The sequence below is a fragment of the Cnephaeus nilssonii genome, assembly GCF_951640355.1.
Source record: "Cnephaeus nilssonii genome assembly, chromosome: 6".
Classification (NCBI taxonomy): Eukaryota; Metazoa; Chordata; class Mammalia; order Chiroptera; family Vespertilionidae; genus Cnephaeus; species Cnephaeus nilssonii.
Window position 1 is genome coordinate 1,990,537 of NC_137077.1, and position 15,739 is coordinate 2,006,275.

Below are 15,739 nucleotides of genomic sequence, written 5' to 3' on the forward strand. Positions count from 1 at the left end.
AATTCCTTCCCCTGGACCCAAGAAATATAACGATTTCCCCCCATTTCCTGTCCAAAAACAGAAATGAAATAGCTGAGCCACAGATGGGAGCGAGCCACCCAGGGAGGCTGGGCTCAGAAGTCAATTTCAGACTTCCCAGCCTCTGGCGCTTGGATCAGACCCAGGGGTCGCCCTGGACCCAGATGGGGGCCGCCTGAAGTGGGGCTGCTCAGGGTGATTCTGTGTGAGGCCTGGAGCCCACCCCCTCCTCCTCCACACGCCCACCCACCCCTGGGCTTGGCAGGCTCCTCAGAGTGAGAAAAACAGCATTATGCCCACCCTCCCGCGCCCTCCTCGGCCAAGTGGGAGCACGTCAGACACAGTGGCCTGGGCCCCAAGGGGCAGGAGGGGCGTGGGTGGCCAGGCCATGCAGCCGGGACAGAGCAGGGAAGTGTCCAGCCCTCTGCTCCCCCGCGGCCTCAGTTTACCTGCATGTGAGTTGGGGATTAACCTCTCCTATCCTCGCTGCCAGAGGTCGGCATTCCCAGGACGCTGAGGGTAGAGGCGGCCTGACCTCCCGAAGCCACCCAGCTGGGACACGGGAGCACAGGACCGAACCCAGGCCCCGGGTCCTCAGCCAGGCCCCTGCTCCTGCAGACCATCTTCCCGGTGAAGGGGCTGTGGCGGCACACGCCCTGCCAGAGCCTGCGGAGCTCCGGGCAGCCTCCTCCTCCTCCTCGTGATCCCGCCGCTCCAGGGCCTGCGCCCTCCGGGGTGACGCACCTGGCGTCACCCAGGCGCACCCTGGACCCCCCAGGTCCCCCTCCCGCTCCCCTCCCTCCCACCTAACCTCCCCCCCCCCAGCACCCCTTCACCCCCCTCCCTGCGCCGTACCTTCCAGGTCATCATCATTCAGCCTCAGGTGCAGACACAACCCGAGAGCAAGGCCGAGTCGCGGCCGCCCACGGAGGAGCCGTCTCAGGGAGCTCAGGCCACCAACAGGAAGGAAGACCGGCCCCCGAGCCAGGAGAACCCCGAGGTGGGTGCCGGGTGTGGGGACTGCTGTCGGGGGTGGGGACGTGCTCACGGGGAGTCAGCTGACAAGCCCACAGCCGCCCCGTGCAGAGGGCTCTGAGGGGGGCTCCTGAGCGCGGCTGGGAGCCGTCCCATGGGTCCGGAACCTGCTGCCTGACTTTGCACCCCCTGCTGCTCGTTCCCGGGGTGCGGCAGGGCGAACCCCTCTGTCCCGTCTGTAAAATGGAGAGGTACGTCTTCCCTCCTGGCGGTGCTGTGGGGAGAAGGTGAGTCCAGGCCTGCCAAGCCCCGAACGGTGCCTGGGACGCTGCGGGGTCACCCACCACCCCGAGGCCACAGCCCTGGTCCCTCCGGCTTCACGCCCGTCCTTAGGGCCCTGCTGCCCTCTGACGGAAGCACGTGGCCCTACAGCAGCCCTGGCTCTGCTCTCTGCTGTGACCAATCACGGCTCTTCTCTCTGCTGTGACCAATCACGGCTCCTCTCTGCTGTGACCAATCACGGCTCGTCTCTCTGCTCTGACCAATCACCGCTCTTCTCTCTGCTGTGACCAATCACGGCTCTTCTCTCTGCCCATGACCAATCATGGCTCTTCTCTCTGCCCATGACCAATCATGGCTCTTCTCTCTGCCCATGACCAATCATGGCTCTTCTCTCTCTGCTGTGACCAATCACAGCGCTTTTCTCTGTGACCAATCATGGCTCTGCTCTCTGCTGTGACCAATCATGGCTCTGCTCTCTGCTGTGGCCAATCACGGATCTTTTCTCTGCCCGTGACCAATCATGAGTGCCTGAAGGCGGGCAGAACAGGACTCTTGAGTGCCTGAGAAGTCAACCGCTGCCCATGGCTGGCCTGGGAGGTGCAGGTGTCTCCTGAAGGTGCCCTAGAACGTTCCAGAAATTGTACATAGCACCCCCTCGCCAACCCCTGTGAGAAGCAGGAAGGAGGATGGGCGCTCACTGCCCCCCCTAATGCGCCACCTGCACCGATGGAGGTGGGAGAGGCAGCGGCTCTGGGTCACAGCAGGTGTCGGCCCTTGTGCTGCTGCTCGCGTCCTGGGCCTTTTCCACGTGCCTGGCCCCCCTTCCTGTCCCTGCCAAACTCCCCTGGACCTCACGTTTACTCCAGGCATTGTCTCCTCCAGGCAGCCCTCCCTGACCACCCAGCCCAGCGGGAGAAGAGGCCCTCCGGGCTCGCAGCTCCTTAGGATCATTTGTATCAGTGTCTTTATTATAAGAAGGCACCTTTGTGCGTTCAGTTATTCGTGAGCAGGACGCATGCCAGGCTCTGTGCTGAGGGTGGGGCCCGGTCAAGGGCGGGCATAGTCCTGGCCCCAGGGCCACTCACCCTGTGGCAGACAGGCACGGCCACGGGACTTGGGTGAACATGCCAGGCGTCACCAGAGAGTGGCACATTCAGACTCAGAGGTGCAGGGAGAGGGCTTGGCACATGAGGGGCGTGACCAGCAGGGCCCGGAGGAACAGGCAGCGTCTCAACAGAGGGGCAGGAGGCAAGAGGGATGGCGAGTCAGGCAGAGGGTGCTGCCTGGGCAACCGCATGGAGGCGGGCGGGGCCCAGCATGTCTGTGCCCACTGCACAGACGGTTCCGCAGCTGGGCTCAGTGGACCAGAGCCCCGCCCTGGCGCGCTGACGCAGGCTGCCCCGGCGGAACTTCTTCCTGGGCACCAGGGAGCCATGGCATAGCCTTGAGCAGGAGCGGGATGTGATGGTTGGCCTGCGTGTCCACAGAGCCTGCGGGATTCGTCCAGGCTGACCTGGATCCAAGGCCCCTCGGGGCCCCAGGCCCAATTTTATCTCAGGAGAGACAGGCATTTCAGTTCCATGGCAACGGGTGAGCGCCTCGAGCACCTGCTGTGTGCACCCGAGGCTCCCACGAGAACCCCTCTGTCCCCCGTGGGTCTTGCCACACTCTTAACCTTCGGGAGGGCTCTCTGGGTGGATTCTTTGTTCTCTCCAAGTTATCTTAGTCGATTATTGCGCATTTATACAATTAGTGTAATTACATCTAACTACATAATTATCATAAATACATGTAATGGCTTAAATAGAACTTGCAATTACAGCGGGTCTCGGCATAAAAATCCTTGTCAAGGTTCCTTTTGAAAGAGGGCTCGGAGCAGCAGTGGAACCTGTGCTTGCGCAGTCCCGGTTAAGTGAACAAGGCCCCCCGTTGTCCTGGCCTCGGGCGTCATCTGACTGAGCTGGCCACCCTCAGACCACCATGTGCCCTGCACAGAGCCAGCCCGAGCAGGGCCAGCCCGTGAGGCCCTCAGCGCATCCGCAGCCCGGCCGCCTCTGGGCCACCCCTGTGCGCTCAGATGCTGCCCCCTCCACACCATCCCTGCTGCCGAGGCCCCATTCTGCCCGTCTCTCCCCGGCTCCTGTCTCCCTGCCCCTGGATGGGTTCCCCCCTGTCCGTTCACTCTGCAACTAGAAGGACCTTTCAGAAATAAGGAGGTCACCCCCTTCTTGGAATTCATCCACGTACATCCCATCAGGATTACTCTTGGGTGTCCCCATCCGCAGACCCACAGCAACAACAGATAAAACCTGGGTGGAGACGAAGGCGTGGCTGTGTCCAGACTCCAGCCGGAGCAGGGCGCCTGGGCTCCAGGCTCAGAGGGGACCAGGAGGGGGCAGCTCACATGGACAGTGAGTCCCCAAAGTTCTTCGGGCGAGAGAGGGATAGACCCAGGCCACCCTGCTTGTACGGGAGCCAGTCTGAGCCTGGGGTCACAGCTGCACCTGGGGGTGGGGGTGGGGGGGAGACCCAGGCAATTACAAACTGGGAGGGGAAGGGTAAGCAGGAGGGAGAAAAAAGTGAAAAATAAAATTAACAGAAAAAAAGGACTTGTGCCCCAAATGAGTCTGTAGACAGAATTCTAAAACACAGGAAGGGCTCGAATGCTGGCAATGACAAGAAATCAACACTTGGAACAAGATCAGATGAATATGAACATTATTTGAAAATCTGGTAATGAAAAACATGGCGATTAGTGGAAATAAAAAGAACCAGACACAAAGAGAGAAAAAAAAACAAAAAACAATAAGGAAAAACAAAACAAACAAACAGCAGCGGTGCGGGATGAGGGAGATGCTGCGGGCATTGGACTGGTCCCTGCAGGCGGAGCAGACGCAGAGGTAAGAACACACGGGTGGGTGTGTGAAGGCAGGAGAGAGCCCGGAGGGTGGAGAAGCCACAGCCTTCATCGCATCGGGGAATGGGTGGGGGAGGGGAAGAAGCAATCATTGAAGAACGAAGCTAAAAATTTGCTAGGATTGAGGAACATCGATGTGAGTTCTCAGATCAAGAGTCATCTTCGCCTCCCAGGCAGGGTGACTAAGAGTAGATCTAGAAGCTCGGCATCCAGGTCCCAGAATAGAAGGAGAGATCGTGAGAACCACTAGGGCAGCGCCACAGGCCGCCACCAGGGAACGCGGGCACGCCGGGGGCTGCCAGGAGCCGGCAGAGGAACGTCCGAGAACTGCTGAGAGGAAGGAACTCCAGCTCAGGGTTCACCGGCTTAACCGTTCTTCAAGGGCCGGGCAAAACAGAGACATTGTCAGACACAGACTGAGAGGTCTGTCACCCACAACCACCATGGGAAGAACTGCGTTAGTGAGAAGACCGGGAAGCCAGGACGTGGGTGTGAGGCCACCGAGCACCACGATCGTTTCCCGCAGGTAATACATTAAGCACAGACTGCAAAAAATGCCCAGTGTTTTTGTTTTTATAATATTGATTTCAGGAAGGGAGAGGGAGAGGAACATCAATGATGAGAGAGAATCATTGATCGGCTGCCTCCTGCATGCCCCCACTGGGAATCGAGCCCGCAACCCGGACATGTGCCCTTGGCCGGAATCGAACCCGGGACCCTTCAGTCCACAGGCCAACGCTCTATCCACTGAGCCAAATCGGCTGGGGCCCCAGTTTTTCAAAACAGTAAAAGGATATTTTAGGCAGCAATAACAAGTTGGTCAGTGATGTTTTAGAGGAAGTTAGAACATGCTAAGGTTAGCGTGTTGAGAAAGAAATATTGCCAAAACCGGTTTGGCTCTGTGGATAGAGCATCGGTCTGTGGACTGAAAGGTCCCAGGTTCGATTCCGGTCAAGGGCATGTACATTGGTTGCGGGCACATCCCCGGTAGGGGGTGTGCAGGAGGCAGCTGGTCGATGTTTCTCTCTCATCGATGTTTCTAGCTTTCTATCCCTCTCCCTTTCTCTCTGTAAAAAAATCAATAAAATATATTTTTTTAAAAAAAGAGAAAGAAATATTAACCTTCAAAAAAAGAGAAATATTAACTTAAGACGTCATTAGAAAATGTATAGCTAAGAACATATACTTCAAATATCTACACTAATCGCTAAAAATAATAAAATGCCACCTATCTCTTCCAAGTCAGCAGAGGAAAAGGAGGTGAATGTGGGGCCTTTTCCCCCAGGAAGACAGGAAAGGAAGTGAAAAGAAAGGATGACAAACTGAAAAGACAAACTCGTCACCACTGAGAAGGAACCTGCGAAGCTGGAGCCCGAGGACTGAGGGGAGAGGCGCTAAACGGCCACAGGACTGGAGACCACGGACCGTGAGCTGGAATTATTTAGGAAAAAATAATAAAAACTATCACAGAAACAAATAATAACTGGATGAGCAGAGGGTTCCATAGACGTGGCAGGAGACACAGCAGGGACAATGTGGGCAGAAGGGAGAAAATTATACAAATGAAACAGGAAGAATGAGTTTTTGAACATTAGAAAGTGGTGCCTACAGAAGACAAGCAAAGAAGGTACAACAGCAGGTAGATAATTGGAGAATGGAGAGAAGGACACCAGGACGTAGGAGCAGGATAAATACAATCAAACCCCGACAACCCCCCGCAGTGATGTGAGTTAGAATATAACACGTAGGCAGGTGGCTCCTGCGAGCCCCCGTGACCTGTCCTCAGATGAGCACAGAAGGTGTTTCCTGTGGGAGGAGGGGGAGGCTGAGTGTGGAGCCAGGAGGCAGGAGCATGGGCCCCGAGGTCCTGGTATTCGCCCAGCCCAGACTTTGCAGATCAGGCCAGTGAAGCGGTGCCAGTCCTGGGGGTTCCCAGAGGCCCTGCCACTGTCCCTTCGGCCACAGGGCCCAGGAGTGATAGGGGATCCAGGGGCACCGCACCGCAGCCTGGCTTGGTACCGACTGGCGGGAGCTGCTGGACCAGTTCCCACGGCAGCAGCTCTGTAGCCCCTCGTCATCTCGTTAGTCTTGCATTAACCCGGGGCACCTCTGACGGGATTGGAATGCGGGGACCCACTGTTCTTGGTGTGGTGGTGCTTCAGTGATTTCTAAGTATAATCCCAAAGAGTTTATGGAATCGTTTAGGTCACACATTGAATGACCCCCCTGGGTACAAGGGGAAACGCTCAGTCCACGTGGAGACACAGCCCAGGGAAGGCACTGACCTTTAATGGGAGGGGAAGGGTCTGATGCAGCGACTTCAGAGGGAGATGCCGGGCTGGCTCCTGACCAGTCCACGCAGCACTGCACTCCAGACACAGCCGAGCAATGTGGGCAAGGTCCCGAGGACAAGAGCCCAGGACTCCCCGTCCGGCCAGGCTGGCCTTCCAGCGGAGCGGCTACAAAAACTTTAAAAATATATATTTTTATTGATTTCATTGAGGAAGGGAGAGGGAGAGAAAGGTAGGAACATCAATGATGAGAGAGGGATCGAGCCCACAACTTGGGCATATGCCCTAACCAGAAATCGAACCATAACCTCCTGGTTCATAGGTCAACGTTCAACCACTGAGCCACACCGGCCGGGCTAAAAAAACGTTTGTGGGTTTTTAAAAAAAATATTTATTGATTTTATGGAGAGAGAGAGGGAGAAACATTGATTTCTGTTGTTCCACTTACTTATGCATTCATTAGTTGGTTCATGTATGTGCCCTGACTGGGATCGAACCTGCAACCTTGGTGTATCAGGATGATGCTCTAACGTCTAACCAATTGAGCTACCCGGCCAGGGCTACACAAATGTTTTAAATCTGCCTAGAACTCGGGAGATGGGCTCGCATGAGCCCCTCAGTTGACCCCGAGCAGCTGGGGCCACGTTGGCACCAACACTGAGGCGGGCACCTGTCATTAACTGCGAAGTAAAACCGAAACGGGATAAGGATGTCGAACGGGATGAGGAAGTTTAAATGTCGCCTGCTCCAATGATGGGCCAAGGGCTCAGCTGAGTACAGTTGAGAGGAGGAGGGAGAGAAGGTGGGAGGTGGAATCAGCTGTGAGGTGGTCTTGTCTGTCATGGCTGGGACTTCAAGTGAATCAGAGACTATCATTGACAGCTGGCGAGTCGAGGAGAAGTCTTTTTAACAGCATAGAAGTGAAAATTAGGAGGATGAACAGTCACTGTTTGAAATCATGTAGAAAATCCAAGAGAATGGATGAAAAACTCCCACAGACCCTAAGAGAATTCCGCGTGGTGGCAGGTGTAATATTAACGTACAAAACTTTATAGACAACCCCTTTTACAATAGCAACAAGAAGAGTAAATGCCTAGGAATAATCATAATAAAGTATTCAACACGCACTTGAAAGTTTAAAACCCCTACCATGGTTTGGGCAGGAAATGTTAGTATTATAAAGTTATCGTTGGGCCCTAAGTTAATGTATAGCTTTGACATCATCCCAGTAAATATGCCCATTGATTCCCTTATTCTCAGATAAATTCCAGGTGGATCCCAAGTCTAAATGTAAAATGTGAACTATAGGTACTGAAATAAAACACAGTCGACTTGCTGTATAACCTCAGCCTCTAGCCAAGATTAAAATATCCAAACACCGCAGAGGGAAATATTCATAAATTCCACCACATACACATTTTTAAGGGTCGGCATGGTGCCCCAAAGCCCCAGGAAGCCCAGCTCCGGGAGCGTGGGCTGTGCACGGTGACTCCTCCCACAGAGGGCGGGGCGGCCCTAGCAGGTTGGCTCAGTGGATAGTGTCGGCCTGCAGATGGAAGGGTCTCGGGGTTCCATTCCTGTTAAGGGCACATTCCTCAGTTGCAGGCTCGAGCCCAGCCTAGTTGGGGCGGTCGGGGTGCATGCCCAAGTCAACCAGTCGATGTGTCTCTCACATCGATATTTCTCTCTGTGTCTTCCCGCCTCCTTTCCACTCTCTCTAAAAATCAATGGGAAATATCCTCAGGTGAGGATTAGCCAAAAAAAAAAAGGGGGTGGGGTGGGGTGAAGGGAAGGTCCCGGTGGGAACCCTGCCAGGCCCACTTCAGCCAGGTGGCCCGTCAGCATCCCTGCGGTCAGTGGACAGCACGTCCCCCGACAGGATGTGACGAGAAGGCGTTTCCTCTCTGTCTTCTCCCCGACCCACCCCCCGCTGTAAAGTCCCAGTGCCGGGGCCCCTGCAGAATCCCTGCCCCTCACGCCCGTCACGGTCATAAGAACGAGGGATGCTGAGACACGCGCAGTCAGGGCACTGGGTCTCAGCAATGCCTGGAGAGTGAGTGAATGACGAATGAATGAGTGAATGACGAATGAATGAGTGAATGAATGAATGGACGATGAAGCCGAGGTAACACTTCTCTGCTTCCTCCCTCAGAAAATCGCCTTCATGGTAGCGCTAGGCCTGGTTACCACGGAGCACCTGGAAGGTGAGGCCCCGCCGCGCGGTCGGGCTGGGATGGGCCCGCTGGACGGGGGCGGGGGGCGGTCTGCTGGAATCAGACCGGAGCAGTGGGTTTCAGGTCCCCCTGGTCAGAGGGCAGCGCCCGAGGGTGAACAGCTCCTGGGAGGCCCGCCCACTGCCAGCCCCGGCGGCCAGCCCCGGCCTCTTGGAAGGCTCCGTGCCGGGGCTTCGTGGGGCGGGGCCCCCTGAGCTGCAGGGCGGCGCCCGGAGCCCTTTGCCTCGGGTGCGGCTCCGCCAGGCCCGCGTCTGACCCAAGGCCCCTGATGCCCGGGGTCCTAAGAGAGCCCCAGGCTGATGGCACATGGGGCCCTGAGCCGAGTGGGTACCGGGATCCCGGATACCTGCCACCTCCTCTCCAGCCGGATCCCCGTGGGTGTGTCCTGCCTCGGAGGGTCGGGGGAGCGATGTCTGAGACCCCAGCCTGCTCCCGGCACCGGGGCATCGGTGTGTGCAGACAGAGGCCGTGATGGGCGGGGACGTGATGGACGGGGCTTTCGAGGAAGCTGCGGGGTTCCTGGCGGGAGGGATGGGTAACCGTGGCGTCCGCGTTGCAGAAATCCAGAGCAAGCGCCAGGAGCGGAAGCGGAGAAGCACCGCCAACCCCGCCTACAGCGGCCTCCTGGAGACCGAGGTGAGGCGGCTTCCCAGCGGGGGAGGCTCCGGGCTGCCCCCCACTCCCCGGTGGAGAGGTGGGCACGGTACATCACCCTGCTCCCCCCCTGAGCTCAGGGTCCATTGAGAGACACATCACCCTGCTCCCCCCCTGAGCTCAGGGTCCATTGAGAGACACATCACCCTGCTCCCCCCTGAGCTCAGGGTCCATTGAGAGACACATCACCCTGCTCCCCCCTGAGCTCAGGGTCCATTGAGAGACACATCACCCTGCTCCCCCCCTGAGCTCAGGGTCCATTGAGAGACACATCACCCTGCTCCCCCCTGAGCTCAGGGTCCATTGAGAGACACATCACCCTGCTCCCCCCTGAGCTCAGGGTCCATTGGGAGACACATCACCCTGCTTCCCCCCTGAGCTCAGGGTCCATTGAGAGACACATCACCCTGCTCCCCCCTGAGCTCAGGGTCCATTGAGAGACACATCACCCTGCTCCCCCCTGAGCTCAGGGTCCATTGGGAGACACATCACCCTGCTCCCCCCCTGAGCTCAGGGTCCATTGAGAGACGCATCTCCCTGCTTCCCCCTGAGCTCAGGGTCCATTGAGAGACACATCACCCTGCTCCCCCCTGAGCTCAGGGTCCATTGAGAGACACATCACCCTGCTCCCCCCCTGAGCTCAGGGTCCATTGGGAGACACATCACCCTGCTCCCCCCCTGAGCTCAGGGTCCATTGAGAGACACATCACCCTGCTTCCCCCCTGAGCTCAGGGTCCATTGAGAGACACATCACCCTGCTCCCCCCCTGAGCTCAGGGTCCATTGGGAGACACATCACCCTGCTTCCCCCCTGAGCTCAGGGTCCATTGAGAGACATATCACCCTGCTTCCCCCCTGAGCTCAGGGTCCATTGGGAGACACATCACCCTGCTTCCCCCCTGAGCTCAGGGTCCATTGAGAGACATATCTCCCTGCTCCCCCCCTGCAGGAGACGGAGGTGTCGGCTGAGCTGTCACGCGCTCACTGGGTGCCCGTCGCAGGGCACAGCGGCCTCCCAGCTCCCCCGGCACTGAGACGGGGTCCCGAGCGCTGTGGCCGTTGGTAGGAGGGTCGGGTCTCTGTTTGGTGAGGGCCCGTTCCCTGGCTGTTCGTGCATGAAACCGTCTCTCTGGATCTGCAAAGCCAGACCCTGGTCTCCAAAGTCTGTGGCCGGGGCCAGGGCCGACCTGTGAGCGCATCAGGGACCGACGCAGCCGGTGCCCTGAGCCCTGGACACATAATAGGTCCAGGGCAGCCCTCCCATGGGCTCCTCCCAAGGCTGGACCACCGCTGAGAGACGGTTGAAGCCAAACACAGACTCTAGAACAATCTTTCTGAACGGTCACAGCCAGAGCCCCTCGAACCACCAAGCCGGGACCAGTGTGCCTGGGGGGGAGAGCCACCCTCTGGGAGGCCCGGGAGCTCCACCTGAGCGGAGGCCGGAGGCCGCCGGGGTGCAGAGGGCCCTCCTGGTCTGGCGCCAGGGCTCCTGGGCCACGTGCGGAAGGTGGGGGTTGGGAGCGAATCCGTAACAGCCCTTGTTTCCCCACCGGACCCCGAACCGCCGAGAGAGAAGACACAGACAGGCGATGGGCCACCACAACCCGCTCTGTTACTGATTGGCCCCCGTGTGGGTCCTAACACGTCCTTCCCAGTGTGACGGGCGTCCCCGCAGGGAGCGGGGACAGGGCCCTGCCCACCCCTCTGCCCCGTCCTGCGTCCCCGGGGCCTGTCCCCGGGTCTGCCTCCCCGGTGTCCAGCGGGGCCCAGAGCCTGGGTGGGGCTGTCCGGTGAGCCCCGGCAGGGATTGCAGCCCCAGGAGGGCTCCCCCGACGGTGTCTGGCTTTGTTTTCTGTCCCTGCAGAGGAAGCGGCTGGCGTCCAGCTACCTGAACAGCCCCCTGTTCCTCACGGCACGAGGTGAGCAGGGCCAGGCCCCGGGGTGCCCACGGCCACGGCGGTAGGACCCGCCCACCACAGAACTGACCCGGGTCGGGGTGAGGACCCTGTGCCAGGAGGGGCCCTCACTCCCCCCCCCCCCCAGCACCTGCATCTGCAGCCAGTGCTTCCTGGCCTCTGCCCGTGGCCCTGCCCAGGTGCCACCTGCCACCACACAGCCTGGGGACACCCTCCTCCCCACAGCTGGCGGGGCTGGTGGCTCTCCCGGGCCTCACACACCCTCGTGGGCCTGCCCTGGGCAGCACGTGGGAACCTGGAGTCCTCGGCCAGCCCTGCCTCGATGACTCGCCGTGTGGCCTGAGCTTGTGGCCAGGACCAGACCTCCCCCCCGGGCCTCGGGATCCTGCCGTACCTCAGGGCACTGGCAGGCGGGGTCCTGGCCCGGGCCTTCACCCCAGGATGCACGGGCCCCTCCCCGCTCTGCCAGCCCTGCCCCATTGCAAACCTCGGGTCCAGGAAGCCAGCATCCACCAACACATCCACCGTCACAGCACCCACCAGGAGGCGCCTTTTTCCGTTAGAAAACAAGTTGTCCTGAGGGCAGGAAGTGGCCTGCCTCTTCTTGGGACTCTGACCTTTGACACGTCAGGCCCCTCCTTGGCCTGGGCTTTCTGATGTGTAAACTGGGCCGCGAGGACAGTGGCACGAGGGGTGAGCATGACAGCTTTGTAAGCTCTGGAGTGCGCATGAGCAGGGCCTCACTGCCGGTGTCGTCTGCAGCCGGCGTGGTCAGTAAGATGGGTGCTTGGCATCACTCACTGGAGTGAGGGGTCACGGGCAACAGAGGAGCTCAGAACGAGCCCCGTGTTCTCACTGGAGCGATGCGCCCTCCCCCTACGCTCCCAGCTGCCGTGCTCCTGAAGAACTCGGGCCACGGCGAGCCTGGTCCATGGCGGGCTCTTGGCGTGACCAGGGCAGAAACCCTTACTCCCATCATGCCCTGGGTGAGAACCAGCTGTCCCTGGGGCCTGTGATACTCCCATCATGCCCTGGGTGAGAACCTGGCCACACTGGGGCCTGTGATACTCCCATCATGCCCTGGGTGAGAACCAGCTGTCCATGGGCCCGTGATACTCCCATCATGCCCTGGGTGAGAACCAGCTGTCCATGGGCCCGTGATACTCCCATCATGCCCTGGGTGAGAACCTGGCCACACTGGGGCCTGTGATACTCCCATCATGCCCTGGGTGAGAACCAGCTGTCCCTGGGACCTGTGGTACTCCCATCATGCCCTGGGTGAGAACCAGCTGTCCATGGGGCCTGTGATACTCCCATCATGCCCTGGGTGAGAACCAGCTGTCCATGGGGCCTGTGATACTCCCATCATGCCCTGGGTGAGAACCAGCTGTCCATGGGCCCGTGATACTCCCATCATGCCCTGGGTGAGAACCAGCTGTCCATGGGGCCTGTGATACTCCCATCATGCCCTGGGTGACAACCAGCTGTCCATGGGGCCTGTGATACTCCCATCATGCCCTGGGTGACAACCAGCTGTCCATGGGGCCTGTGATACTCTCATCATGCCCTGGGTGAGAACCTGGCCACATTGGGGCTTGTGATACTCCCATCATGTCCTGGGTGAGAACCTGGCCACACTGGGGCCTGTGATACTCCCATCATGTCCTGGGTGAGAACCTGGCCACATTGGGGCTTGTGATACTCCCATCATGTCCTGGGTGAGAACCTGGCCACACTGGGGCCTGTGATACTCCCATCATGTCCTGGGTGAGAACCTGGCCACACTGGGGCCTGTGATACTCCCATCATGTCCTGGGTGAGAACCTGGCCACATTGGGGCTTGTGATACTCCCATCATGTCCTGGGTGAGAACCTGGCCACACTGGGGCCTGTGATACTCCCATCATGTCCTGGGTGAGAACCTGGCCACACTGGGGCCTGTGATACTCCCATCATGCCCTGGGTGAGAACCTGGCCACACTGGGGCCTGTGATACTCCCATCATGCCCTGGGTGAGAACCTGGCCACACTGGGGCCTGTGATACTCCCATCATCCCCTGGGTGAGAACCTGGCCACACTGGGCCTCACGGACTCCAGTCCTGATTGGTGGTCCCCAGATGCCCACTAACGTTCTCCGCCCTTCCTCCCTGTGCTAGCCAATGAGGACCCCTGCTGGAAGGTATGTGTGCCCTGTCTCCATACGGGGGTGGGGTGGGGGGGTGGGCATGCTTTCCCCAGTCCAGGTGGGATCTCCCCTGGTAAGGGTGAGGGCCCAGGGTCCTGCTGCCCGGGGGCGGAGCAGAGGGCCTTGGGCTCTGCCCTGGGTGCCCAGAGCTTTGCCCCCTGTCCACTTCCCAGCCTGCCCGGCAGTCGGGCAGCGCTGCAGGGGCAGCCCGCGGTTCAGGCTGGAGCCCTCTGCCCGGTGCTGAGGATGTGGGGACCCGGGAGTCATGCAGGCTGGCTGCCAGTTGGGCTCTTCCTGTCTCTGCCTGGCCTCACTGTGTGATCACTGCCCACTCCCGAGGGTAAGACTGCCAGGGTCTTGCCCAGATACCCACATTTCTGTGATCCTGGGAGTCCCCAGTCCCCCATGCACAAGCACGTCCCTGCCCCCCAGGACATTGGCTGGCTGTGACCTCATCTGAAGGCCTGGCTCAGAATTTATTCGGTGTTTCTCTGTATACGTTTCCGATCTAATTCTAAGAGTCTTCCGGTCTCTACGTGCCTGTAATGATCAGGCTGCTGAGAAGCAGTAGGTGAAGGGTGTAAACTCCGCTCACGCTGCGCTATTTGCCCCAATGAGCCTGCACGGTCGTAACCGGGCCGGTGGGCCTGGCGCGTTTGTTCGCAGCCGCCCCGTGCCCAGCCCATGCAGGTGCCTTGAGCCCGAGCCCCGCCCCGCAGAGCCCACAGTGCTGGAGGGGCCTTGGTTTCGAGGTAGGAAGCTCAGATGCTGGTCCTGGTTCCACCCTCAGCTCGCTGTGTGACCTCGGGCAAGCAGCTCACCCTCTCTGGGTCCTTGAACTGGAACTAGAGGTGAGGGCAGGGTCTGAGGCCTCCTTCAGAGTCAGCCAGGGGATTCCGTGTCCTGGTGGCACGGGCCATCCCTGATGAGAGCCCTCTGGTCCCTTCCAAGTCTGAAGGTGGAAGGTGCTAACGTGGGTAGAGAGCAGACGTAACGTGCGGCGGGGAGGGTTTCTCTTGGGCGGTGGGAGATCACGCAGATTGTGCAGGTCACCGGGCTGTGGTTATGACGACTCCTCACTCTCAGAGCGAGCCTCGGCTCGAAAGGTAGTGAGCTCCCTGGCTGGAGGTGTGTAAGTAGAGGCTGACGATGACTGAGAGGACCTTTCTGAGGAAGGGGTACTAACCGCCCCTGGGTGCCTACCCGTGGGGCTCTGTGTGCCTGACTGTGGAGTCCTCCCACCGGCCAAGGGCGGACGTGGAGATGGAGGCGCGCAGGAGCCACCGGGTGTGAGATGCCGGTTAGATCTGGTGCTGTAAGAGGACTGCGAGGCCGGGACCTGCGCCGGCCCCTCCCTGCGCACCGCGCACACGGGACCCCCGGTGGGAGCTTTGGCCCGGACAGGCACCCCGGGTGCAATCCTCAGCCTCGCACAGGACCCCTGCCCCGCCCCCACACCTGGAGTCGTCTCAGGTGGAGGAATCGGGACCCTGGGCCACTCCATGCCCAGTGAGCACTCGGTGACCCTACTAAGTGCCAGGAACCCTGCTGCCCCTCCTGGTCCCGTCCGGCTCCTCCTCCTTCCCCTCCCGGAGCCGCTGAGCGTGGCTGGGTCACGAGCAGGCGGGGTGGCAGCTGCGTGGAGACCGCACTCCCCTCCGCCTCCTCTTCCAGAGCGAGATCGCCCGCGATGAGCACTGCGCGGCCTGCAAGAGAGGGGCCAACCTGCAGCCCTGCGGCTCCTGCCCGGCGGCCTACCACCTCGGCTGCCTGGACCCGCCCCTCAAGACAGCGCCCAAGGGCGTGTGGGTGTGCCCCAAGTGCCAGCAGAAGGTAAGGGGGTTGGTGTCGCCTGGGGGGAGCCTGTCCCCAGCACCGCGTCTCAGGCTGTGCAAACCTGTGCTTCCCGGGTGGTCCCTGAGGGTGCCGACGGAGGGAGGCTGGTTGTCGAACAGGCGCCTGCACTGTGCCTTTCCAGGGTCACAGCTCTCTGAGGGGTGCAGTTCCCTCTCAAGCATGATGGTGGGGCCTCACTGGGTCCCAGATTTGTCCCCGCCGCTCCCAGGCCCCCAGGACATGGGAACAGACAAGTGCTCATTTATTTTTTCTCTCGTTGAGGAAGAATTCAGCCCTGCTTGTGCCAGGCACTGTTTGAGGCCCTGGTGACAAGCAGACCCTACCCTCGCCCAGCAGCCCCTGGGACCCAGACCCCACGCACGTGCGCCCCACCCCCTGGTCCCGGCGGAAGGCCCTGCAGCTCAGAGTGC

The 15,739-nt window shown here is 59.7% G+C and overlaps 1 protein-coding gene across 2 annotated transcripts in view; it reads left to right on the forward strand.

Annotated features, from left to right (window-relative positions):
• Positions 1–15,739, forward strand: part of PHF21B (PHD finger protein 21B) — a gene marked incomplete at both ends in the record, with an annotated part of 45,793 nt that overhangs the window by 27,939 nt on the left and 2,115 nt on the right. For both annotated transcript variants that reach the window (XM_079775251.1, XM_079775252.1), the window contains 6 exons: positions 881–1,018; positions 8,636–8,687; positions 9,277–9,353; positions 11,235–11,289; positions 13,444–13,466; positions 15,147–15,305. In XM_079775251.1, coding sequence (XP_079631377.1) covers positions 881–1,018; positions 8,636–8,687; positions 9,277–9,353; positions 11,235–11,289; positions 13,444–13,466; positions 15,147–15,305 — 504 coding nt within the window. The remainder of the gene's footprint in view (positions 1–880; positions 1,019–8,635; positions 8,688–9,276; positions 9,354–11,234; positions 11,290–13,443; positions 13,467–15,146; positions 15,306–15,739) is intronic.